Raw genomic sequence first — 26,459 nt, forward strand, 5'->3', positions numbered from 1 at the left:
GTGCAGAAAGAACTGTAGTGTAGGCCCTAATGGGGTACTAAGGGAACTAGAATCATCAGCTACTTTACAGGAATGAAAGTACCAAGTAAATTTAAAGGACTTTATGGGGGAGTGTTATTTCACAGTATAAAACCGCGAAGAAGCGCGCCACATTTTTACGAGTGTGTGTGCACATTAAGCGCAAAGTTCAAACGATCTCTGCGCACGCGCACAAATGACGCTGGTTGACTTCGGACATCGATATGCGATAAGAGACATGCGCTGCAAGGAGTGATTATTTGCGCCAAGTTACAAGTTGCGCATTGGAAATTTTAATTTGTGATAAATCTTTTGCAGCATGGCTTTCATTAAAAACTTACTCCAGAGGTAGCATTGCCCAAATCTTACTGGTCCGCGAGCTTAAATAAAACTGTGCTTTTCAATCAGGAAAGGAACCACGTTTTAATAATAAGGTTCCGACGACGTGTTGCAGCCGAGGCCGTGTGCATTTTACGTACCCGTACATCGCATGCCATACACAACGCACTGCTTATGTGTACCATATCTGGCTCATGTCGCTCTGGCTAATGTGGGGTTGCCACCGCGGGAAACTCTGCTCTCTAGTCTCTCCTATTCAGAAATGAGATCCACCATGGTTTGATATATTCATTGAGATAACAATGACGACAATTCTCTATGATTTGGACACTTCAGGGGGACTGATGGATGTGAGTACATTTGCTCAATAACTTGCAAATTTTCTTTGTGAGTTCAGGTCATGGAATTGGAAGCGTGCGTCGGCCTAACTGACGTTTGTCAAACAAAATGGCCAACGAGTAACGTCAGTGAGAAGCAAAGAGTTTACACTACAAATGACAAACCCGTTTGTAAGCTATTTAGCATGAATTCTGAGCTGAGCTAAAAACGTAAGGGTGAGTACGATTGTCTGTTCTTCTTCCAGCAAATCCAAGCCCTGGTAGCTCCCCCTGAGAGCGACGAACCACCAAGAAAAACTCGAAGGATAAGGGAGCACCGACGAACAGGTCGCGCTGTAAACCACGACAACTGTGATAGTTGTCGAGAGGGAGGTGATCTCCTTTGCTGCGACCGATGCCCGTCTGCTTTCCACCTTCAGTGCTGGTGAGTTTAACATTTCATTTATTCTTAGTGAACGAGTTTTTCCTCATTTTCAGGGCTTCTTTACAGGGGCTGTCAGGTCCGATAAGTTGAGGCCTTTCTGTAACATTTCTTTGCATAAGATACTATTTGAGGTTTACAAACAAGGAAAATCAAACATGGCTGCCATGCAGCCGCATGCACTATGAGCAGGCACAAAACCTTGCACTGAATGTATGCGGGTGTATGAAACTCATGTAAGCATGGTGGAAGGCCTGGGGGCAGAGTCCACTGCAGTGGATTTGGAAAGGCCATATTGGGTAAAAGAAAAGAGTTTGTAGCTCTGCTAACTGCCCATTATTTTTATTTAGAATATAGGCCTAAATCCTGACTCCGAGAAAGTGAAGCATTGCATTTTTCAACTGGAACCATGAAACAAGCAAAAGTTCAACCATGAAAGGGAAAGAGTTCTGTATACAGAAAACACTTCATGCCCCTGTGCACAAATCCATGAGACTTGTCTGGAAAAAAAAAACGGAAGTGTTTTCTTAGTAAATGCTTTCGAATTTTCTCAGCTAAATTTATCCTTTTACTGCTTTGTTATCACTTGATGGCTGTTAGTATTATAAGGAGAGTTACATGTAGCTGTGCTGAAGATGTCCTTATTGGCAGGCATTAATTCTGAACCCATAGTTACTCTAGCAACGACTTTGTAATTTCTCACTGTTGACAAAACTGAGTTTGATCAATTTCATTTTAAGATGCAAACTTAAAGACAGCATACATACACAAATTAAACTTGAGTTCATATAAATGCAGTACTCCCTCTGGGAATCTCCTGTCTGAAAGTCCTAAATCCTCCCACTGATTCAAGATTATTTGGGTTGATATAGGCTCCTGACAAGATATGTTCCTTTGCAGAATGATGTACCTCCAACAATAATTAACCTATGAATGATAGGCCTCCGTGTAATATCCAGCAGGATGTTTGAAATTCATAAGCCCATGTTGCTGTACTGTAGTTTGTGCTTTGTGATCTCATCTTCATTCAAATACAGGATGAATTTATCATGTTTTATTCCTTCAAGGAAGACCTAGTGCTTTATTTTTGTTGGCTAACTGATGGTTAAGGGTTTACGTGTATGTGATCATCTGTTGTACATAACCCAACAGCACGTGTCAAGCCAGGATAGAATTTATCTGGGCAAATTGGCATTGTAACTGTGCAACTACATGTACATGTAGAGTTGAATTCTCATGCAAGTACGTGTATCACTGCTGAGCTTGTGTTTTAGATCCTGTTGTGTTGTATTTGTAATACACAAATCCCATGAACACCTGAAGTCTTGTGAAAGGTGCCCATGTGGCATTTTCTTATTTGTTTGTGGCATTTAGACTATGCAGTCCATCCTCCAGTTCATACATGTACACGTATGTAATTATTTTGCTTTCTAACAGTAGTGTACCTTAACAACCTCTGGAAGTAGCACAAATTATTAACGTGACTGAATACACAAATTTAGGGGAATTAAAGGACAATAACTCTACCATATCTACATGAGTCACATGATGTTTACACAGAGCAAGTTCATGGTAGGGTAAACAATTTTTCAGATATTGTCAGAAGTGGAAAACAATGCAAAAATTTCTCTCACTTGCTTTAAAACATATTGAGGTAAATCCTGACTTATTGAGTGTACGTATACAAGTACACATACATATATGTATAAACCTTTGCCTCATTTTTCTATTGTCAGTTCAAATGACTGCATCCATGTTAATGTTAGAGTTTGCAGAAAATGTACTCCTTTTTAAATTTCATGGACACCATCATTTGTACTCACTTAGTTGCAAGTAGTGAACATGTACATGTATGTACTTTGCATCACAATAGCTTATGCAAGAGGGTTGTTACTGTGGTATGTTGCATCATGGCTTGCTTGAAAAATACAGGCAGTTTAAGATTTGTCAGGCAAAGATGGTTTAAACTCAACAAGATGCCTCATAAGACACACTTATGCGCAGGAGCTGTTCTTGATAAAGAAAATATCTGTTTTACTGCAGAGTACATTGAACCAATAAGATTGTATCATCACCTACATGTACCTACAACTTATCTGATCAAAAAGATCCAAAAATAAAGTTCAGGGCTTTTGTTCCTACTCTTCATTTGAAGAACTCCTTTAAGAGAGAGGGCACCATATTCATGTGTGTCTTCTGTATTCCAAGTTGGAGAAACAGTCGTTATCATAATTTATACCAAGAGCAGTGCACATTGACCTTGGTGACCTGTGTAGGCTACTTCATCTGCTGCATAATCATGTTCAGTTTCCTTTTTATGTTTGTCGTTCTGACTCTGAGTGACTCGCAGTGTTTGCACATGTACAGCAATGGAATTGTGGCTCAGAGTTCTGAAGGTTGGCCATTCCATCTAATTACTCCTTTTTTTTTCAGACTTCAGAATTTTCTGCAGATGTTTCAAAGTTACAATGTGCAGCATTGTAAAGCATCAAGTACAGGTGCACACTGTGCTGTTGAAGGCAAAGACATGAAGACACTCATTAACTTCAGATCCTGTAGCCCAGGGGGTTTAAGTTTTTTATGTTGTAACACATGGCATTTTGAAACTAATTTGTGATCGATGATCCTGACGTTTGTATTCTTTTCAGCAACCCGCCTCTGAGTGATGATGATCTACCTCCTGGTGAATGGTTGTGTCACAAGTGCACAGTGGCGCCTGAGGTAGGTGTTAGCCCATATGCACAGTCAAGTCAGTACCACACTGGTGGTGTACAGATTGCTGCTTATTGATACTATACCTACATGTTCTAATACAGATACATGTACATGTAGATCAGCTGCATTTGCAAATTAGACGAACTCATAGCTTTGCTTCTTATTCAAGCTGGAACACTTTTTTTAGTATCCAGCAATAATGTAACTCTGAGTACATATGCACATACACAACAGGGTTTTTGCCAAGTTGGATAAATAAGATTTTGATGTGACTAACAAGGGAAAAAAGTTATTGCAGTTACATGTATATTTGTTAGTTCCTACTGGTAGGTTGCTTCCTCTAGTCATTGAAGTACTTTACAAAATATTTAGAATATGGGTCTTCCCAGTTCCTGGTTTACAAGTTACGTGCATCTGATTTATTACACGCATTACAGTTGTTCTAAACTTTGTCAAATCTCAGAAAGCGTATATTGGGTCTTGACAGGTACCTTTTCCCTGTATCGTTCTGGAAAGTGTCATTCATTCACATCTACATACAGGTCATGTGATAATGTTGTAAGAAAAGGTCCACAAAAGGCACAGATTAACTGATTCACTCCTTCAAATGAAATTTATCCAGTTGATTCTACATGTACAAGGATAGAATTTGTGTGGAGTCTCCTGGGCAGTATTGATTGAAACCTTCATGAATCTGTCCACATACAGCACTTTAGAGTAGTCCAAGTGCATCCATTAACCCTTATCCCAGGTTGCCCAAATGTGAAAGTACAAAGAATGTGTAATTGGTCTCCTGCATGGTGGAGGACTTTGGAGCCTGGAAGATTCAGGAATGTTCCTGGCAAGAATACTTAGCTATGGAATCAAAAGTACTGTAAAGCAGAGAATATTTAATGTATTGTGGTGCCTGTGTGTTAATCAGGTCATATCAGTATCTCTGTTGAAAAAAGAAATGACTTGAGACGACTTACATGTATCGCTGGAAAGTTGAAAGCATACATTGGGAAGAGGTGAACTACTTTAAAGGTGATGCTTAATGTTGTAATGTAAGGTGTTAGTTCAGAATGTGTTGAATTTTTGAATGGAGTCTTCTTAATTAGGATTAGGCTGGACCCATGAGGAAACACACACAGGATTTAACCAGACCTACATGTACATGAAATCCTGTCATTTTTTTCTGATTCCTTGCAAAATGTAGCGAAATGCAAAAAAAGCTGAAATGAAAATCCTGCTGGCAACAACATACATTTACAACTAAGGACATTGCTCCATTATTCAGTGTACTGTTCCACTTGTTCTAACCACTTTCATACATACATGTACAGTGTATGTGTTAGTCCAACAGCAAACATCGACTGAGGTTTGTTGCAAATAGCAGCAGCGTGTATGAATTGTCTAGACTGTGTTGTGACCACAACACACATGTACTGTACATGTACACAGAAGAGACCATTCAAGAAGTGCATTGCAAAATTAAAGAACATAAAATTCCTGTATTGCTCATCATTGAGTGCTGTAGACAGCCCTGGAAAATGTAGCTTTTGTTGTCAAATTTCCGATGAGTTCATGAAACTTGCATATACCTGTACATGAGGCCTGTGATCAGACAGCTCGCTGTGAGTCACAAAGCACAAGTACATGCAGTTCCTCGTCATCGTATTACAGTGGAGCATCATGTGGACTGAGCCAGAGGCGGAGTACCGGCAATGATCCCGCCATTCCCTGTACATCATCTGTCTTTGGGTTACCAAGATGAGGTGCTAGTGATGATCTAACACAACTATTCATGTGCACATTAACAATTGAATGATCCAGGGTTCAACATTTGCAGCACTGGATCTTGGAGATTGGGCTGCATTTGGCTCTGTCCTCCATCCGTTTATATTTACCGATACATGTATGTGTCATGTTTCTGTTGGTGAGAGTTTCATTGAATGTTGCCCATAGGCCTGATATGTGGTACATGATGCTCAATGATCAGACAAATTGAGGATTCACTTGTAAACCTTAATTTGTCATCAGGCAATCACCAGGAGTGTTAAGATTCAGTCACAACAAGAGAATATTGTTATGTGTACATGTACATGAACCGTTGGCCAGTCATTACAAAAAATTACAGTACTACATGTATCTTTACAAAACCTTCCTAAGAAAAATGAAAGTATAACTTTGCACGTTCATTCTCTTTAAATGTAAGACTGTACATGCTCATTTACATGTACAGCATTTGGACAAGATACACACGGAAACATAAAGACTTTGCCTCAGTGGTTTGGTTGGCAGCATTTTGTGTCAATAAGTGGTTAGTAAACTGTACAGGAAAATATACAGTGTACAATGTACTTCATCTTGCCTTAGCTGGCTTAATGTAACATGATGTTGTCTAGTTGATATTGCACCCTTGAGTTTAGGACAATTATCATTGCATGATTCATGTACATATGTGTACATGTATACGTATGGACATGTACCTGTAATATGTCTAGTCCATGTACATGTAGGTGTACATGTCTCCTGATCTCTGTGCATATAGTGTGAGTGTATATTGAGAGCATCTCTAAATAACCTTTGTGTACACATCATTTGCACTGCAAATGGAAATGTGTTGGAATAGAAGAGTCTGGATCTGTCTTGTCTTATTGATTCTTTCCATCACTTGAAGGAAAAACTCAATTATTTATTAGCAGGTTGCCTAGCAACATTGAGACTCATGACTGTGGCAGCATTGCAGAAAAGTAGCATTAAACTTGAAGACATTTTGCTTGTGTAAAATAACAGTGCACCACAACAGTTGAAGATATCAATGATGAAATGAGCTCGGGAATTCTGGGATACATTTGCTATCTGAAAGGTGAAATTTGAAGCTTATCGTACTTGCGCATGTACATGTGGGAACATGTACGTGTACATTGTATAGCATGTACTGGTGAGGATTTCTATTCCAAGGAAACTAGTTGGCTGTGATCATGTAATAAGTCATTTGTGCTAATTTTACTGGACCCAACAAGACTTATTTATAGAGTTTTCCAGCAACTGTTTTGTTTTAGACACATCAATGATTGTACTGAAGGAATGTTGACCTCACAGGTTTAGATAATGACAGCTGATCATTTGTACAGTATATAAAGGAACCATGCTGCATACTGATTAATGATTAGCAGGTTGTTGGGAAAATTATAAACTGCTGCTTGGGTTGTGCTGACTACATGTAGCACAGTTAGTTTGAAAATTGTTGAGTACTTTGTCAAATAACTCAGGCAGGATGGAGTTAAGATTTTGGTAACAGGGTGTCCATGTGTCGTTACATTAACCCTAACCCTCCTCAATCCTCCAACAGGTGAAGGATTCAGGAGGGTTAGGGTTAAACACTAAGTGGTACCAGTACATAAATGTACAGATTCTGAGAATCCCAAGTTCTTACATTTTGTGGGTTTTTCTTTTCCCATTCCTTCTATAACAAAATTGTGGTTATAACAAAGTCATTTGTCTGATCCCTTCAATGAGACTTGATTGTATTGTGGGTTTCGGCTTATTCAGTCTTATTTGTACATGTAAGAGGAGCCATTATTCACAAGAAACTGCCATGAAGAGGCCACTTTTCAACTTAATGTCAATATTTCCATACGTGTATGCTGCATTTTTTCATTTGTTCTTTTTAAAATTTGGTAGCCTATACCAAAACACAAATTATATTTGTTACTTTTTCTGTGTGTTATATTAATGAAAGAGCACAAAAATTTCAAAGAATACTCTTTAATATGGGTGGGGACTTTTCTCGGACAAGTTGCTCTGTACAGACCTGATGGTAGTGAATTGTGATTGGTAAATGCATACATGTGCAATAGAAATGTTATCATCATGGAGCTCAAAGGGGATTGAAGTAGCTCAGTTAGAACAGGCTTTACAGATCAGCCCTTCCAAGGTGGGTTTATTATCCATGTATAGTCCTTGCTCCATGTCCTCTATCCTCCATAAATCATGACTCTGCAGGGAATCAGTGGCATATTCACAAGAGGCATCAAACCCCATGTGAATTACCTAAAATGGCCTAGGCTAGGCACTACCTTGCTAAACTTAAAAAGTGTTTCAGACAATTCTCACATAGTTTGGAAGCAATGGGAGGATTGGAGTCAGACCTAAGATCTTTCGTCTGTTAGGCTGTAATGTTTACATGTTAGATTGTTTAAATACAAAACAATTTCTATTCAGTTCAGCTACACATCTTCATTGTTCTTTATATTTGAACAGTGTATTGCCCATGGAATTCATACTCAGTAGTACTTGGCAGAGCCCTAAACCTATCTCATACCATATAAAGTTAATGAAGGATCGTTTTCTATTTATCTCACAGGAGCCAGAGTGTACAAGAAAATGTAGACTCCAGCATTGGCAAATTGTTGATCACGCAAATGTAAAATGTGGTTTTTGACCTTTGATAGCCATGAGATCTGTCTTGAATCTTCTACACTGTAGATAGATAAATTGTTAAAAGAAGATGAAGGGAGAGCTTGCATGTTGAGATTACTGAACACATGGTTCAATGCATTTGAACCAGTAGTTAACAGGGTGGTGTTTCCTTGCATTTTTATGAATATTTTAGCCTCAAGATGATGAAACAAGCTCTGTTACTTCCACAAAGTCAGAGAAGGATAAACAAGCCAAGCTTGCTGTAGGTTCCAGCAAGGTACAACCAGCTCCTGCTGCTCCTGCAGCTGGTACTACCAGTACTGCCAAAGCTCCATCTGTGACCAAGACGGTACCTCAAGCTAACAAGCCTGCCATGAGGCTAAATGATCGCTTGTTGCGAGAGAATAAACCATGCCTCAGACTGGTACAGCTTCAGGCCTACAGGTTAGTGTTAAATAAAAATGACCCATGGTTAGATTCATAATAATAACACAGTTTTTATATAGCACATCACACCAAAGTCTTGATGTGCTTCACAAGAAACAACAATAAAAGCAATTAATGGAATAGGTAAGTTTTAAGGAGTGTTTTAAATTCATTTTCAGTATTGACAGTTCTGATATGGTGTGGGAGTGAGTTCCAAAGCGACAGTGGTCATGATATTAAATTACAGGTACATACATGTACTTATGTGCACAATGGAATTTTTCCCTCTAAATTCTGAATTTGTTGGGGAAACTGATACATAGCCTTCATTTTTCAGTGGATAGGAACCAGTTTCAGCTGGCTGTGCACGTTGAAACATGTCTGTACAGTGATGGAAATAGCTGGGTTCGCATCGCGAAAAGCGATACATTTTGCACAAAAAGCGAGACAAACATGAAACTGATGTGCAATTTTTGCAGATGGACATTTCATGGACAAAATCATGCATGAACAGCCCATACAACCCACCCCCACAGGCCACCGTGCACGCGGCAAGCTCGTGGCACAGATCGGAAACTGGCCCCTGCCCGCGCTGGTGGCTTCACAGCAAAAACGAAATTTTTGACAAAACAAAGTCACCCCCAGTTTCTTGCCCTAGTTCCGTGCAGCACAAGGCCCACGGATTGTGGGGAAATGAGGTTGCTGCAATTTGGTGGGATTATGTAGCACGTGTAGTTCGGTACAGTGCGATACGAGCGCACACATAAACATTCAATACGTGATAAGTGGCACCTTGAACTACGCGTTGGTACATACATCCCAAGTGTGATACCAGCTTCTCATGTACGTAAGCACGTGTTAACTTCTGTCATTTCGTGGTGATCAATGCGCAACAAAAATGCCAAAAGCACAATCCAAATGTACCGTTGAAAAATGGCAGAGAGATATGCTATGGTAGAAACAAAAGAATCAGTCGGAAGACATCGTCCTTTACTGTGAGTCATGTAGCTGGCAAGAGGCCAAAATCAAAGCGGTTTAATTTGTAGTGATGTACATGTATCTCATTTCCCTTTGCTTGTTAAATATTTTACAAATGTGTAAGTCACCTACTGATCTAGGTCAAATGTAGAACATCTCAAGAGCCAAATGGGACCCCCAAAGATCACGAGTAGGGACTTGCAGGCAGCAGGTTTTTGTTTATTTTCCCCTTGATTGGTGTAAAAAGATGTTTCTGTATCCAATTTTGGGCCAGAGCCAGAACCAACAACCCTGCTATACCATACCTGTGTGTTGTTTCATTGTTTAGCCTTGCTGTACACATTAGTAGATATTAAAACTGTACACCATGATATAATGGTACTGAATAAGGCCCGTTTATTTTTTGCTAGTCAATTTCATCATAATGCTAATCAAATGACAATTCAATTATGTTTTCTCATTTCCATCACTGCTGTGATTTCCAAATATTCAGGCACAAAATAAGAGAGATGCATGTTTGTGATGTCATTTGCATGCCTGTTGCCATGGGCATGGTACCCAGTTAGGTTAAACTGGGGCAATTTCAGCTTTTGCAGTTATATTGCAGATGCCCTTGTATCTAAAACTTCACACTAACCATGCTGAAACCAACAAGATTATGCAGGATTTCAATGGTCCCTAGGGGGTTAGGGTTTTGGATTGTGTTTTGCACCTCATAAACATGCAGGTTTTTATTGTGTAATCAGGATTAGTCAAAGTTGACAATTCACAAATGTTTGAAACTGATGTATGCGTCTTGATTTTGTAAAAGAAAAACTTTCAGAGTGATGATTTGCTGGTTGTAGCCCTTGGATACAGTTCACATGCCAGTAAGGGGAGGAAATTATACAGTGTGATTGCATGATTGTGGAGAGCTCTTCAGGAAATGTTATTCACCAGGATAAACTCAATATGTTAGATGCTTTAAGTGCAACACTGCCCTTCTTACGTGAAGATCACTTAACCCTAAAAGAGACGCAGGGGCCCCCTTAACATGTTTTCTGATATCCCTGCAGTGCATTTTTTCAGAAGTTTGGCTTAGAGAGTAACTCTTTGCGGTCATTTTGACTCCTTTTTTGCAAAAATCCATTTACTATTCTCGTGCAGCGAGCATTTTTCCCAGACAGGTCAGCCCAAAATGTATACTTTTTCCACTACGGTGCTCAATGTATGCATACTGGCATGCATGGAGCCATGAACTTCAAAATGACCGTAACAACAAAACCATAAGTCTGATTGAGTTCAAACTTCACATTTGTAATGATAAGGAGTATCGGTATATGCATGCCAAGTTTTTAAAAAAGTGGAACAAGGCATAGTCGATTTCTTGGGAGGGGAGGGGAATCCTCCTGGCTGTGAGATGGGTAAAAATAACCCAGCTCTTTGAGAGTTAAATAAGGAATATTTATGCCATGTACCTCACACTTGGAGACATTTCTTTCTTTCGTGTCTCAGTACTCTGTGCTCAAATTTTGTACATACAGTCAATTGGGCATTGGTGTTGGACTTGAAATGATGAAATTGACAAAATGAGTCCACTCCATCATGTACGCGTAGTGTTATCAGCTCTACACCGATCCCACACTAACCCTCTTTCCCTGTGTTCATATATGCAATAGACCAACCATGTCATGATTGTTGGGTTTGTACAGAGAAGCTCAAAAGGAGGTTCAGCAAGCAAAGGCCCAGTCTGGTAGGCCGACCACCCCAGTGGCAGCACCCATACCTGATGACCCTTCAACAGCTTTGCCTCCAACTACCAGGACGCGCTTGGCTCGCTTGGCAAGCTTAGAAACCAAGCGAGACCTTAGGGTCAACCAGGAGAAGACTGCCCAGGACTTGGGGGACTCTAAGACCAAGCGAGATCTCCGGCTAGTTCTTGACAAAGTGGACAAGAAAGTAGAAGCAGTCCAGGCCCCTGATAGTCCAAAGCATGTGGGTGAGATCAAGGACCCCTTCCAGATGCTGGTCAAGGCAGCTGAAATACAGAACCCTGTGCAGTTTGGATTACCCAGCAGCTATATGACATTTGCTCCATTGCCAGGTCAGTTGATAAAGCCATTGGTTCACTTGCACGCTTTGATTTAGTTTATATTTACGTTAAATGAGGCATTGAACATATGCCGTTATTGGAACATAAGCCGCAGCATGTACGTTGATTGTTGCGCTGAATAATGTCTGTGCGGCTTATACTCCAGGCAGCTTATATGGTAACATTTGAAGAATGAATTCAGACACTAAACGCCATACTGTGCCTCAGTGCAGCTTAGCCCAAGCTGCTGGCAGGCCATGCGTGCAAGATGCAGAGTACTCCGGGGAAAAGGCAGTCATGTTTTCGTTGGGTGCTGTTTACATTTGCTCTACTCGCATGTTGGAAATTAAGGAGATCAGTCCAGAGAGACTGAATAGATTTGTAAAATGTACCGTAAGTACTCTTCAAACCTCACAAATCGTGCGGTGCATCTGTTCGTTTTTGTCTGTTTCATGGTTATGTAATCCATGTTGTTCATTATTTCACTGACCATTTGCAGACTGATAAAAAAGAACAAAAAGCATTACATGGCCCACCCAGCAGGGACATAATCCAGTCCACCAAAACTAGTGAATTTGAGGCCTTCAAAAAGTTTAAATTGATAATAACACTCGTTTGTGTGCTGCTTACACTTAAAAGACTGCATACCTGAAAGTGGCGCAGACCCTAACATTGGGCCTTCAAATTTTTCGCCTCTAATGTTAATGTATTATTGAAGCAATATTTTTCCCAATTTCAAATAAGGTGAAATTTAATCAAATTCCTAATATTTTAATTCATAAATATTGGTTTCATATACCCGCAACAAAGTTCTGATGCAATTTTATTTGGGCCCAATTTTCTGATTTTTTTTTCCAAAGTGCAAAATAAACTCTTAAAATGCACCAGGCCCAAAATATTTTTTTTTACAATTTTTTAGTTGGGTATGTGAGTGGTGGTAATAATCATTTACTAGAATTTCTTCTGAAATGTTGTTGGGATTTTCTGAGATTTCTTCAAGGGTACCAGGTCACTCAGCTCAATTCTTGCCAATTTCCGGACGTATTTGAATTTCAGAGGAAATTCCAGGACACTGAAATTGTTCACAAAGAGTCAAAAGCCTGTGTTATGGATGCAATAGAATCAGTATTTAACCAAGTGGATGTGAAGGTTTTCAACAAAGAGGTTTGGCAGCGCTCTGAAGAAAGTCAAGTTTGCAATGAAGTGTGCCATGTGATTCTCAACGTGTATTAGTGCTTCAGCAGTGTAGCACGTGCGATGACTTACGTGACATTGTCAGGACAGTGTGCAAGTCGTCTCTTATGTAACAAAGTAAAAGCTTGCCCCGAATTCTAATTGTTATGAAATTAAAGAATGCAGTGTGCCAGATTTTATTTAAACTCGCAAAAGGCTTATCACATAACACAAATTAATTTTTTGTTCTATCCAATGGGAATTTGTACCATTTATCTTGCAAGTGCATGCAGTCACTGAATTCAAATCTCCAAATTATCACTCAACTGTTTCGTTTCCATAATTCCAAATTTCTTTCTAGCTCTAAACCTGATGAAACTGTACAAAAAAATACTTCAAAATTCATTTTCAGGGAGCACCAGGAAAAGACGGAAAGAGGAATTGTCCAAGAACTACAAGAAACCACATGAGCTGGACAATGGGCTGGTCCCATTACCAGCTAAAGTTTGCTTTCAGTGCAGCAAGTAAGCTTACCCTAAATCAAATTGGAGACTTGGTCTTCAGGCTTAAGCTACCCAGAATATGTTGTTATAATGTTTGTGTGAGATAGACAACTGCAGTTTCATTATGTGTACCCATCCATTATTGTCCTTGTCACCTTATCAAAATATGTATTTTAAGATTTTTTTGGGAAGGGATTATCCCCTTGCCTGAATGTTGTGAAGTTTGCAGGTATGCCAGCAAATAGCCTTTATATTGGTTGATTGCAGTTGCAAGCTGTTTCTGTGTAAATTCTAGTCAGCAGTTAGTTAAAAAACAACTGTTAATTGCTACACTGTTTCATTTTGTAGTGCATACGTATGTTTTTGTTAAGCAGCTTTCAGTTATGTTGAGTTGATATTGTTTAGCCTTTGGTAATCTGATGCAAAGAATATTGCTCTTTGCAGATGATTTTTTAGTGATCCCTGATTATTTTAGGGGATGCCATTTATCGAAGTACTGGTTGATTATTAGTAACTGTAGAAAACATACACAGCCCCGTTGATGCTATACTTTAACCATCCTTATTAGCCAGCATTTGCTTCAAGTATTTTATGTGTATTTGATGACAGGAGCTGCCGTGTGGGTCCATTGATTCAATGTGACTACTGCCCTCTACTGTTTCACAAAGACTGTGTAGATCCCCCTCTTACTTGCATGCCAACAGGACGATGGATGTGTCCTAACCACCCTGAACACTCATTGGTGAGTACATGTACATGTAGTGATCGAGTCCAGTTGCTCATTGGTCTCACTTGTCACTTCTACTCTTTTACTCAACACTAGTCTGCTCTCTTCATTTGGCATCCTCAATTTAAGCAAAATAGTCCGTTTGTCAGTTCACTCAGTTGACTTGGTGTTTTTAATAAAACTCGTACTCATTTTGCGTGGTGTACTCTGTTGACCTAGGACACAATATTAATTACTCCACAGAGCTTTATGATTACTCAGCCTAGATTCAGTTACTCACTTCCTGCTTGACAGTGAGATTTGCCTGTCTGAAGGTGTACCCTTTTAAGCTGGATAATTTATTGAGGAGTACATCTACACTTGGTTGAAATCCCCCTTGAACAGGAAATTTCTTCAAGTTAGATTTTCACTCTGGAAATGAATAAATGATGAAATTCAAATCTTTGAGCTTGTTATTCACTTCATGTTGAACAGCTACATGTAACTGCTGATATTTGGCACAAAGAATGCAACTACTTTATATTTGGCAGAATGGTCAGTAACTGGATATGCTGCCCACTGTCTGTAAATTGCACAGAATGGATTGATTATACATGTCCCAGACAATCATTTGGCAATTAAGTGGATTTGTACTTACAGAGTGCAACAGGATTCAGAGAGATTGGTCGTAGGAAAGCCCAGATCTTAGAAGGCAGAATGGCCTTACCCCTCACTTTCACCTGGCTGGAAGAAGGTTAAGAAGCACTTCAGGGTTAGAGCATTAATATTCAAAACTTACTTAAATGTCTCTTACACTTGTCTGTCTTTTAGCCTGGGTTCCAAGGTGTTCAGTACACTGAACGTTGCAGAATCTTCAATGAATTCCATGGACGTCTGGACCAACATGCCATCAAGCTACGATTCATGCACAAAGTCCGAAGTACAGGCCCACCCAGAAAGCACAAGGACAAAGTCACTAAGCGACCAGCGTTGGCTGTGCCATCTGCTATTAAGTGTCAGTATGCCCTCCCACCCCCCATGTTGCCCCTCCCTCAGGAGAAGCCACGGTTGGTCTGCATGACGCCAGAGGGCTTTAGATCAAGCAACACTGTCTGTTCACTAGAGGACCAGGAAGAGGTAACCACTGTTTGTCAGTGAATTGTCATTGTACTGATGTAAGAATTCCATGGGTGTACAGCTTCTTCACAACAGCTGCTTAACCTTAACCCCCAAGGGTGTGTGTAAAATCGTATTGAAATTAGAGGATTTTGGGACTGGCAGAGTTAAGCACGACAATCTATATAGCACTAAATTTTTACTTGACAGCAGGTGTTGCCAACCACATGTCCATGTGAGGTGTACTGCTTTTAACAGGTTGCCTGCTGAGTTTTCATTTAGCAAGAAAATTTCCTAAGCAGCATTTTCTGTAGTACTAAACCCCAAATCAAGTCTTCTGTTTCTTTTCGACAGTGGCTGAAGAGTGTCATTGCCCTGCAGACTAGTATAACTAGGCACATGGTGAAAAAGCAACTACCCAAAGATGCCATCAAACAGAAAATAATCACAGCGTCCAAATCCCCATACATCACTACAGCCACCACCTCTAGCAGCTCTACACCAGCACCTCACGGGAAGAGCAGGACACCCAGCCCAGCTAACACCTCTGCTGCCTCTCTGCAAAGTGAGAGAAAGCAAGAGACAGCAGTCCTAGATGATAGCCAAAGTAACACAGAAGCCAAAGTGACCAATGGACCGGTTTCACTTCATAATGGTCCAGTACCCACCAGTAAGACATCAGGAAATAAACCTGAAGGGTCATTTAACACTATCGTTGTGAAAGAAGTTGGGGTGACGAACCATACCATTAAGTCCAAAGCCGGAGAGAACCTACCTCATGGTAACATTGGTCTCAAGGTAGTGACGATAGCCAACAAGAATGATACCATAGTGAACACAGCTAATACAGTGAATGGCTCTGTGGGCAAATCATTAAACTCTGGGAACAAAATTAATGCATCAGTTGTTCACAAACTTGTTGCAACATCAGCAGCTGGTAAAGTGATGGCGACTGGACCGAGCACACCCAGGGCCACTAGTCAACAATCAGTCCACCCAAATACCAAAGCAGAAGGGTCACTGGTCACCAAGACAACCAGTGGGTTGTCTGCCTCCAAGGTTTCCATAGCAACCACCAGTGGCTTGTCACTATCGTCGGCCCAGGCAAAGATTGTGACTGTTTCCAATGGGAGCAGTAAGGGTATGGCAGGCAGCACGAGTACAGCACCCAAGATGACTGCAGCATCTCTGAGCTCGTCGCCTGCTATCATCAATCTCAACAGCACTCTGCAATCCTGTGTTGAGGGGAATGGAGGTAAGTAGATATATGAGCAGTAACCACAAGAGTAACAATTACGGACAACTGTGATGTCGGTATTTAACATTTATTGACTGTTGTGATGTGGAATATTTAACAATTATTGACTGCTGTAATGTCGGGCATCATGTTATCTAGCAATCATGGGTCCTTATGTTCAAAATTACAATGAGTAAAATGAAATTTCCATTAGTTTGGATTCTGAATGGTAACTGATTCTGTTTTTTTTATTTTTGGACAAATATATTTTTCCACAGGTTAAACCATGTCTCCATAAAATCCATGACAATAGTGCTGATAACCTTCCAGGTTTGAGATATTAAAGGAGAAATGACTAATAAGATAATGATTGTCTCTCCTAGATGTAGAGCTTAGTAAGCTAGATGAAAGACTTGTACAGATACTGGCATGGCAGAGGTTACAACAACTTTTACCTCAGAAGGTATGTGATATTTTGAGTGGCTCAGTGGAGGTGGTAATGAACGATACCTTTCTCACAGTAACATCATTGTGACCGATATTCACTTCTTGTCAGTAAATGTATCTTGCATAAATACATGCAGATGGCATTTGCTTCCTGGCCAGACATACACATAGATTTTGTTTTAATGTCATTGTTACAATTCAACAGCTTAATGTTTGTACCTCTTATACACGTCAGTGTATGAAATACTTGGGATCACAGGCCTTGCGCTAACTTTTTTTCCTGGCTAGCCCAGTGGGCTAGTTAAATGGATATTTTACTAGCCCGTTTAGAATTTTACAAGCCTGTATACAGTCGACAACGAATAACACGAGCATGTTTGAGACGAGATCGCGCTTAAGACGAGCATATTTCTTCAGTCCTGTTCAAAATGTACACATTCCTATGAGAGAAAACTTAGTTAATAGGAGCTGTGCTAAGACAAGAACAAGACGAGCATTTTTGCCTAACTGGCAGTGTCAAAAACCATCGTCCATGGCACTTTTAATACAAGTACAACTGAAAAGCGTTTCAGAAGCTTAATCCCAGTAAGTAATTCCTGATGGAGCGCGTCAGTAGTTCTCCAAAAATGCTAATCCGCTCGGCAATTTGCGCTGTGGTTTTGCCAATGATGACTTAGCGACTCTGTTCCTTGTGCCACTAGAGGGGGCTTTATTCTAGACGACAATAGATATTGCAATGTCGCTGCATCAAAGGAGTTTCAAACACAGCGGGTCTGGTCTGAAAGAAGTGTTTTTGTTTGGTTTTTTTTTAGCCGAACATGAACAATTTTATGGGTGAACCTGACTTGAAAATAGATCCCTCCTGCCAATTACAAACCAACAGAAATTCCCCAATTTCAATGCCCTCTTACGCCCGGTCCTTATATGAACTGGTTCTCAAGTTAATTAAACCTTTACTTACGTACAACGTCAGGTACCAGTTTCCAAGGAGTGCTTTCCCTGGCCACGCTATGTGTGCATGGCGCAGGTAGGGCGGCCAGCCAGCCCCTGTTGTGTCAAACAAGTAGACGTATTCGGAATCATTGTTTTATTCATTCGAATCGTATTTATTAATTTGATTGAAAATTTATTAACAAGTTAAAGGCGAATACTAATCCACTGCATATACATGTAGTATGCAGTACATGTACATTGCCGTGTACATGAATGCTTGCTGGTGCATGACACCAGGCTTGCGCTCTATGAATGGGATAAGTGTCAACACGTACAACACGAGGTTTACCATAAGACAAGGTTTTTTGGAGAGTCCCTTTGAGCTTGTATTAAGCATGTTCGACTGTATAAAAAAATGTTAAAAACCCGAAATTTGTTAGCAGCTTACCAATGCAGAATTTGACATTTTGGAAAATAAAAGGCTCATGGTATAAATAATAAAGAGGCATGTATGTTAGTTAGAAGTCACTGGTCACAGAGTTGGGATCAAAATCATCTCTTTCCTCCATCTTTCTTCTCATTTGGGTTGCTTACATTCGGCAAAAATGCTACTTTTTGCTTACTTTCTGATCTCCGCACGTGCACGGTGAACAAGTGAAAACTTTTTCCAATCAGAAGAGGGTGCTGTTTGCATGCAGCTTTGTGTATCAAACGCTTTCTAGCTGTGGTCAGTTAAGGTCAGAAAAATTGATAAGGCCCCCCCAAAAAAATACTTGTGGGTTTAGGTTTCCCGACCGACCCTTAGTTTTTGGCGCGATCCTAGAATTTTTATCGCCAAGTTAGAAAAACAAATTTAAAAACTAAAAAAAAATTTTGAAAATTAATGACGATGCTTTTTCTGTCTTCACAAACACCTTTTCAACAACCCCTTCTCACGTTGAAACGTTTGTTTTTATATGTTTTCCTACTTACATTTGCAGTTTTTGAAAAGAAACTTCTGTCGTTTTCACGAGTTCCACTCATGTTTTGCTGTCGCAGTAGTGAAATTTTGTGCGTAAAGCTCAATGAAAGCAGAGCTGCACTGGTTCCCACCATGCTGCACCCATGCAAAAGAATATGTGATGGAAATGTGCTAACCAGTCTTTACATCCTAGTCGCGAGTGGGTTAAAATTACACCAGTGTCGTACACACATGCAGCCATACAGCTGCAGGTCGAAAAAACATTGATGTTACAAAAAGATTTCTTCAAGTTAATTCACAGAACTTGGTCTCTTGTTTATGTATTTATTTTCTGTGCTCATGAGTTCCTGCCACGGCACGTGGTTTATTGCTCACCCGTCTGGATGCCTGACTAGCATTGTGTGATTTGTCCGTAATTCTTGTGATTTGTTGACTGCAGAAATTTTTACTTATATCAAGACATGTTTTTATCACTGTTTGAGACAATTTTTGAAAGCTTTCATCCCCATTCAGGCTATTACATCAGCACAAAAAATTTACTAAACAAAATTCCGACCTACCAATACTATTTTTGAGAGGCATGTAGTCAGAAGCAAAAGTGGCCTAAACAGTGAACAAGCATAGTGTGCATGTGCGGTATCGCGCCGTACCATGTGCTATGCTATACCAGTACTACAACCCACCAGTCTACTCTGTTCATGGCTTTCAATGTCACTTATCACCCTGTTGCGCGAGCATCATATTTCAAAAACCACAAGTAAAAACACACCCACAATGACTCAGGTTTTGCAATCTTGTATTATCATCACGAAAAACATTATATAATTATAATCTAAGTTTTAACAGGTAGGCTTATTCTGAATTTGTCACTAGCTCAGCGGGCAACCAAGGAACCAAGTTTAGGTAGCCTGGAGCATTTTTCGCTAGAATTTGTGCGCCGGGCTAGTACTATTTCGAGGCCTGGATCAGAGTAATTTCAGGGGACTTCCTGTTGGTATTCTTTTGAGTCAGTCCTAGCATCACCCATTGGCATGTCTGCTTTCTTATTTAGAGCTTTTATTTTTATTTATTTAGAACATTTGTGAGCTTAATATTTGTGAGGGTAAGGATGCCAATGCAGACCTGTTTGCAGTGGAATGCCGCTGTGAGGAACGCGATGTGGTCCACACAAAATGTTCAGTATTGCGATATTCAGTTGCGGATGCACAATCCTGTTCCAAACTGGCACATCTTCAAAACGTGCCTCCACCCACCCCAAAAAATTCAGTGTGAGGATTTTGTTCCAGTACTTAGATGCAAAAAAATTAAATTAGACATAAAAAGTATTGAAATTACCAAATTGAAATTTTGTTAAATGTATGTTCATCTCCTCCCATGCTTCATCTTTTTGGTAGTCCTCACCAGAAATAGATCGTGTAATGAAATCAAGTTTTCCTAGAGTAAAAAAAATTTGTGTGTTACATGTACCATGGTTACACTGGTTCCTGTTGGTGGAATGACACTTTAATGAATGGGCCGTGCTGGGAACCATTCTAATACAGATGCACAGGAGTTGCATACTTGTCGTAAGTCAGAAATGAAATGTCAGGCAAGCAGTTCAGAAAACGATTGAAACTCGCAAGGTATTTATCGAAGATTTGTCCCGGGTTACATGTAAATAAAATATGCTTGCGTTATTTGCATATTTATTTTCTGTTTTGGTGACTTTTGGAGGTTAAATCTCCCAGCTTTGTAGCAATTATTATGCAAATATATCTGTCAGATGGAAACTGAAATTTGTGGGGAATTTTTAGAAATATTTTAATATAGTTTAAATCATAATCTTTTACAGTTGAATGAAAGTTATCTGGATGTTCCAAATTTTATCAGATTTTATTTAATCAACTACACGTATTGCAATATTACCAGCAGCCACCTCCATCAACATCTGCTATCAAGAAGTATTTGGTCCACAGTAGCACTGCTTCAACAAGCACAAACACTGCAGGGCCTACTCCATCTACTGCATCATTCACCCATCAAATCAAAGCCAGAGCATTGTTCTGTCCACTCACGGGTAGGGGACAATCCTCCCCGGTACCCATGTGTTACAGGACACTACATATAGGAACTGGTGAGTACACACTAATGGCTTGTCTTGGGGTTACTGATCTGTTAGCTCTGAGAACATAAAGGATGCGAGTACACATTGTGACACCGAGCAAAATTTGTGGGATTTTTGTTTTTTTATGCACATGCATGATGTACTTAAATACAAAGATCTTGTTAACCCCTTCGCTCCGCGAACAGCGGCGGCTTTGTGTAAGGATTAGTGCATAGCACACATACACTGTATTCATCATGCACCTGTAGTTTCAATGTGGGCCTGCTGCTGGACAGGGCTTTGCATACTGGGCATACTGCAGCCCAGCATTTGCACTCAAAAGAATCCCGCTGTGAGGGGTTAAACACAAAAGTATTTCAAAATCATCTGAATGACTTGTCTGTTATTTACCCTAATTAATAATAGATAGTTTTTGAGCGTGTTTTTCAGTTTTGTTTTATTATTTTCAAATTAATTGCCCCATTTTTGAATTTCATTAACACTGTCTCCTTTTTTTTTCCAACAGGGAGTGATATGGATGTTTGTCTCAGTAATTTTGGCCACTGTAACTACATTTCTCCAAAGCATGCTTGTATATTCTATGATGAGGTTGGTTAAACAGATTTTGATTTCTAGTTCAGCATGTGTTTAGTGTCTTGTTACTTCTTACATTACCGATGTACATTCTACTTTGTTGCTTGTGGCTTGAATCATATCAAATGTAGTGTTTATTTCAAGCTAAATTTCTACCTATCTTGTTAATGTGATGAGGAATGACCACGTTTCTAGATTGTTTGAATTAATAGGTTGCATTTATAGTGGCTCGTTGGTCTGCATGAAGAGCTCTTTGTTGGACTAAAGGTTGTTTCATGTTTGTTGAATTTACTTATGGTAATGCCTACCTCTATTTGAATCCACATTCCTTCATGACTTCCTTTCAGAACACCCGGCACTATGAACTCATTAACTACAGCGAGCATGGGACAACAGCAGACAACGTCTTGTATTCCTGCGATTTCTCCGATAAGACCACCACACCTCCCCCGGCATCCCCCTTTGTCAAGTCAGTGCGGAATCTCATCCGCAGGGGGAAAAGGAAAAGGGAATTGTCAGACAGCAGGACCAAAGAGGAAGAGCCTGAGGACGAGGAGAAGACAAGGGAGGAAGAAGGAGCTGTAATGATGAGTGCTACCAGCAACCACTTCAAGAAGCCTTGTAGCTGTAAGGTCAGCAGCTCCTGTCTGATAGGAGGCAATGGAGCCGGTTGGGAAGGTACTGCTATCCTGCATCACGGCAGCTATGTCAAGATGGGTTGTCTACAGTTTGTCTTTAGTATCACTGATCATGCCATGGTACAGAACCCTCTAGATAAGAAGCCTCTGTTGAATTTCCAAAAAGAGTGTGCATCGTCTAGCTCCACAAGTTGAATCAAGATTATACAGTGTGCAGATTGCCTTAATTTTTTTAAAAGGAAAATAGTATCCAAAGCTTAAATAGCACTGACAGTGTATTAATTGGGTTGATGAATTTACAGAAATGCCAATTTGAACTAATTCTGCCCCCGTATCTTTAGTCTCGAAAATGATATTCAGAGTTTGTTAATAAAGGCATAGCTAGCATTTTTTACAGAGAATCATTTTCTTTCGTTTTGTTTTTTCTTTTTTTGAATGATGTAATTTATCCATGACATTTTGAGCGCCTCTCTTCTTTTGACACTCATTATTTCATTATTTATTGACACAGAAAAATAATTGTTTCTTAATGTTTATTTATGAATAGGCTTTGTCATGAAAAAAATATTTCACCCCTCTCATATTTTCCTTGGTGATTTCAAAATGAGCTTAGGCCACATGAAAATAAGTCCTAGTTTCTCAGAACTTTCGGAAACTTAAGTGATGAGTGCATTTTTTTAAAATTCAAGTTAACCCCATGAAAAATCTTGATACAGCAATGTCCATGAAAGTAAAGACCACTGCTTCATATATCAGTAATTTCCAGTCAGGACTTCAGATGGAGAAACACTTTGCCGTCTACTCCATCCAGGGAATTTTGCGACTGCAATTGATGGCTTTCAGTTTCAGGTCATTTTCTGTTTTGGGCAACATTTGTGCCTATGCTGAATATTGAAAGAAATCAACTCCCCTTCCTCAGGCCCCCAAAAGAAGGAAAATGAATGTGGAACCAGTTCTCAGATGCAGATGCTTGTAACAATTTTTATGGTGCCTTAATTTGATTTGGAAAGTACAACAATAAAATGTATCGATGATTTATCCAAGGGATTAAAACGTCTTGGCCCAGTGACGCATCAGCACTATGATGCATCTTGTGATCTCCTTCACCACCGAGAAGTCATCACTGCTCGATTACTTACTCAAACACATCCTCACGTTTCTTTGCTTTAACATAAAACTGGCTCCAACAAGACATTTCTCACATGACACCAATCCAAAGAGCATTTTATTCACTGCCCCTCTTTCAGGTTGTACAGTACATGGTAGTCAGTAGTGTGTGAGTCCCAATTCATTACAGCACTGTGAAATTGGCCCTAGGACTTTGGAATCATGCGAGCTATGGAATATCAAGGGGACTACACTTCCTTTTCTTGCTATGACAATTATAATCTCTGGATAAACAACATTGAGCAGAGAGTGTCCCTTCAGTGTCTATGGAGCTGTATTATTTAGTAAAAACTGAAGCATCTCAAACATAGTGGCATCAGCTCAAATGGTATACATGTGCCCCAAATTAGGATTCTTCAGTGTTGCTGGGTCACCTTTACCATGCTTTGCATTTTAGCTACTAAGCAGAATATACCACTTAGCAGATTGACAGGCAAAGCAGAAAACAGCTGGGAACCAGTCACAGTCAATATACTTTGCATAGCAGCTTGGTTGGTATTTGTGCTTTTTTTTTCAAAACCAAGCTGTTCCCCACTTACCAGCAAGTTTGTTTTAAGTTCTGAAAGTTGACCCATCTGTTTTATGAGTTCATATATAGTTTACACTCCTTTGTTACTCGATGTTCACTTTAAATATATCGGGAAAAACCTCTGAGCAGTGGTGGATTTATGGTGTTAATAAATATTCAGTTTGCTGAGCATCATAAACTTTGCAAGGCAAGAGCACTCTACTAGCAAGTTATATGTGTGGTATTTATTTGCATTATAGCTGGTCCCCAGATGATTTTTGGTTAACAATTGTTTGGTGATTTACTAAACATGATTTTCTGCCAAAGAGGACCCTGGAGCAGTTGCCTAGGTCCTTGCATTCTTCAGTTACTAATTTGTTCTCTTGGTAAAGTTGACAGCTTTTTAGTTGGAAATGGTCAGCAATTCACTTTCCAGTTTTGTTAATTTGTTTTCTGACCATGTGCAACTTGGTTTGTCACTGTGCTGGCACTCTGGCAGCAGGAGCCACTTTGTGTGATTTTGCCTAGAGTTATGGAAATTGAATTCTGGTAACAGTGAATTTCTTTGTTGTTGAGTTCAAACTCTTTTAACAGGAATTGTTGTTGTTGATTCTGGGGCTTGTCTGTCTCAATCTGTTAAGCCTTGTTCATAAACTTGTACTAACCACAACAAACTGATCAATTAAACTACTTAATTATGATGTGTGTTTTTGCACACATGTATTACCTCATATGGGCATTACACAATTGTGAATATTCTTTGTGAATATCAACATTTTAATGTATGTCCATGTCACATTTTAATATGCATATTTGAGTTTGTTTTCTCTGGGTTTGAGCCCCACTTTAGTGTTACATTGTCATTTCCAGGGCAAACTGAACCTTTGTTTCAAATCACTGTACAGAAATTCTGTAAATATATTTTTAAAAATAACCTTGTGACAAACTATAGTTAACCCTATGGCAGTCACTTGCTTTATGTAGATAAGGGTGTACAGTTTTGTATATATCAAATTATTGTATAGATTGCCTAGCCTGCATGTCATACTTGGAACACTAGACGATTAGACATGCTTGGCTGTTGTGATATTCAATATGTGAAAGCACTTTATGTTGATTTGAAAACTTGAAAACTGCCTGGTTTCAGTGATGCGTTAGCTTGGGCATTTCTTAGATGGATCAAAAGGTGTTAATGAGAGAATGCATGTTACACCTGAATGCAGTGCTCCTGATTGGTTTTTTTTGGGGGGGGCGGCAGTGTGGCTATGTAGAAGTAAATGGTTTGAACTTACTTTTCAAGAAGACAGTCGCCAACAAATCTAACTAAACGGTATTTAGCTGGCCACAAGTAGGCAGTGTCCTCTTTGATGCTTAGAAAGGTTATTGAATTCGTACTAAATTTTAAGTAGGTTGGGTTGTCTAGTGGATGGCATGCACAACATGAAATCACATCATATGCCCCTCGCTGGGTTTGATCCTCAGCTGTTCTCCTTTTTCTTTTCTTCTCAAAAAATTAAGAATTTTCTTCTTTTGTGATTTTTAAATTGACTGCAACATTTAATTACAGGGTAACACATTTTCTTTTTCTGATTCGTGCCCCTGGAGATTGTTGTGGTTTTAAAAAGTCAAACATTGTAAAATGATGTGTTTTCCACCTTGTTAATACAAAGTCACAACCACTATATTGACGCAGAATCAGACTAAGATGTGTCCCAGTAAGTCAAAAAAAAGCAGTTACTGCTCATGTGCTCAGCAAAATATATTTCTGTTAAATTTGCTGGCAATGGTTATGCATCCTTTCCCTTTCAAGAAATAAATCATGATGGTGTGTTTATGCAATTTGTGCGGGAGCATATTTGCCACACATTGCATGACTGACTGTACATGTATTTTCCAGAGAGAAAAATAAATTGTTCGACGAGCTAGAAATGGACAGCCTCATATCCTAAGCCTATGTAACTCTCTGCAAGCTTATATTTGTAATTTGCTTAAGAGGTCGTCAAACATGTTCTTACTACAGGGTAATGCATTATGCTTTTTCACATTCAGAGTAACCTCGTTATTGAAAAATAAGGGTGACTGTGTTTAGGAGCATGATGATCAATACTCAATGTTGTATTTCTTCGGGATTTCCCTGGTTCCCAACATTCACCTATAAATATGGCTCGGAAAAGTTCTGGTTCACTGGTTGACTTGCTGTTGCTTCATTACTGTATTATTCATGTTATTGAGGAGACTGTATTCTTTATTTCATCATGTTGAGTTATGTAACAATTGTGACTCATGATACCCATGTGAACTCTCACCCTCACGCTTACTTGCCCTGCAACCTATGAATGAACACACTGCACCTTTATTTATCAGATGTTTATATTATTAGATTGCATGCTTACAGGACATTAAGTTGTAAAAAGTCAGTGTGAGCAGAAATGCCCAGGCTAATGAATGACCAGAGTGAGAGCTGCTTTATGATTGATGTACAGGGAATCAGTTCAATATTAAATAATACTGTTTGATTGAACACAGAATATGACAGTGTGTGTGTGTGTATCTGTCACATGGTCCAAAGAGAATTTTATAATTTAAACTGAGTCACTGTGCAAGGCAGTGGATATATGTTTGGAAATTCCCTTCTGAAAATGAGTGAAATGTGATGACCATTATCAACAGAGCATGTTAA

General features: G+C 39.5%; 1 protein-coding gene across 2 annotated transcripts; it reads left to right on the forward strand.

Annotated features, from left to right (window-relative positions):
- The first annotated feature begins 211 nt into the window (after nt 1-211).
- Nucleotides 212-26,307, forward strand: LOC110982289 (PHD finger protein 12-like). 2 transcript variants are annotated; one of them, XM_022240602.2, is made up of 13 exons: nt 212-707; nt 941-1,119; nt 3,765-3,837; nt 8,432-8,682; nt 11,334-11,725; nt 13,299-13,410; nt 13,999-14,131; nt 14,927-15,232; nt 15,566-16,466; nt 16,832-16,911; nt 20,698-20,902; nt 21,399-21,481; nt 21,814-26,307. In XM_022240602.2, the coding sequence occupies exons 1-13, from the start codon at nt 660-662 to the stop codon at nt 22,297-22,299; spliced, it is 3,249 nt and encodes a 1,082-aa protein (XP_022096294.2). In that variant the 5' UTR covers nt 212-659; the 3' UTR covers nt 22,300-26,307. The 2 variants fall into 2 exon arrangements, with proteins under 2 accessions (XP_022096294.2, XP_022096295.2); XM_022240603.2 differs by having other exon boundaries at nt 213-707; nt 20,701-20,902.
- The last annotated feature ends 152 nt before the right edge of the window (nt 26,308-26,459 follow it).

The sequence above is a fragment of the Acanthaster planci genome, linkage group LG09 (assembly GCF_054643075.1).
Source record: "Acanthaster planci isolate LZ-2023a linkage group LG09, COTS_SCS, whole genome shotgun sequence".
Classification (NCBI taxonomy): Eukaryota; Metazoa; Echinodermata; class Asteroidea; order Valvatida; family Acanthasteridae; genus Acanthaster; species Acanthaster planci.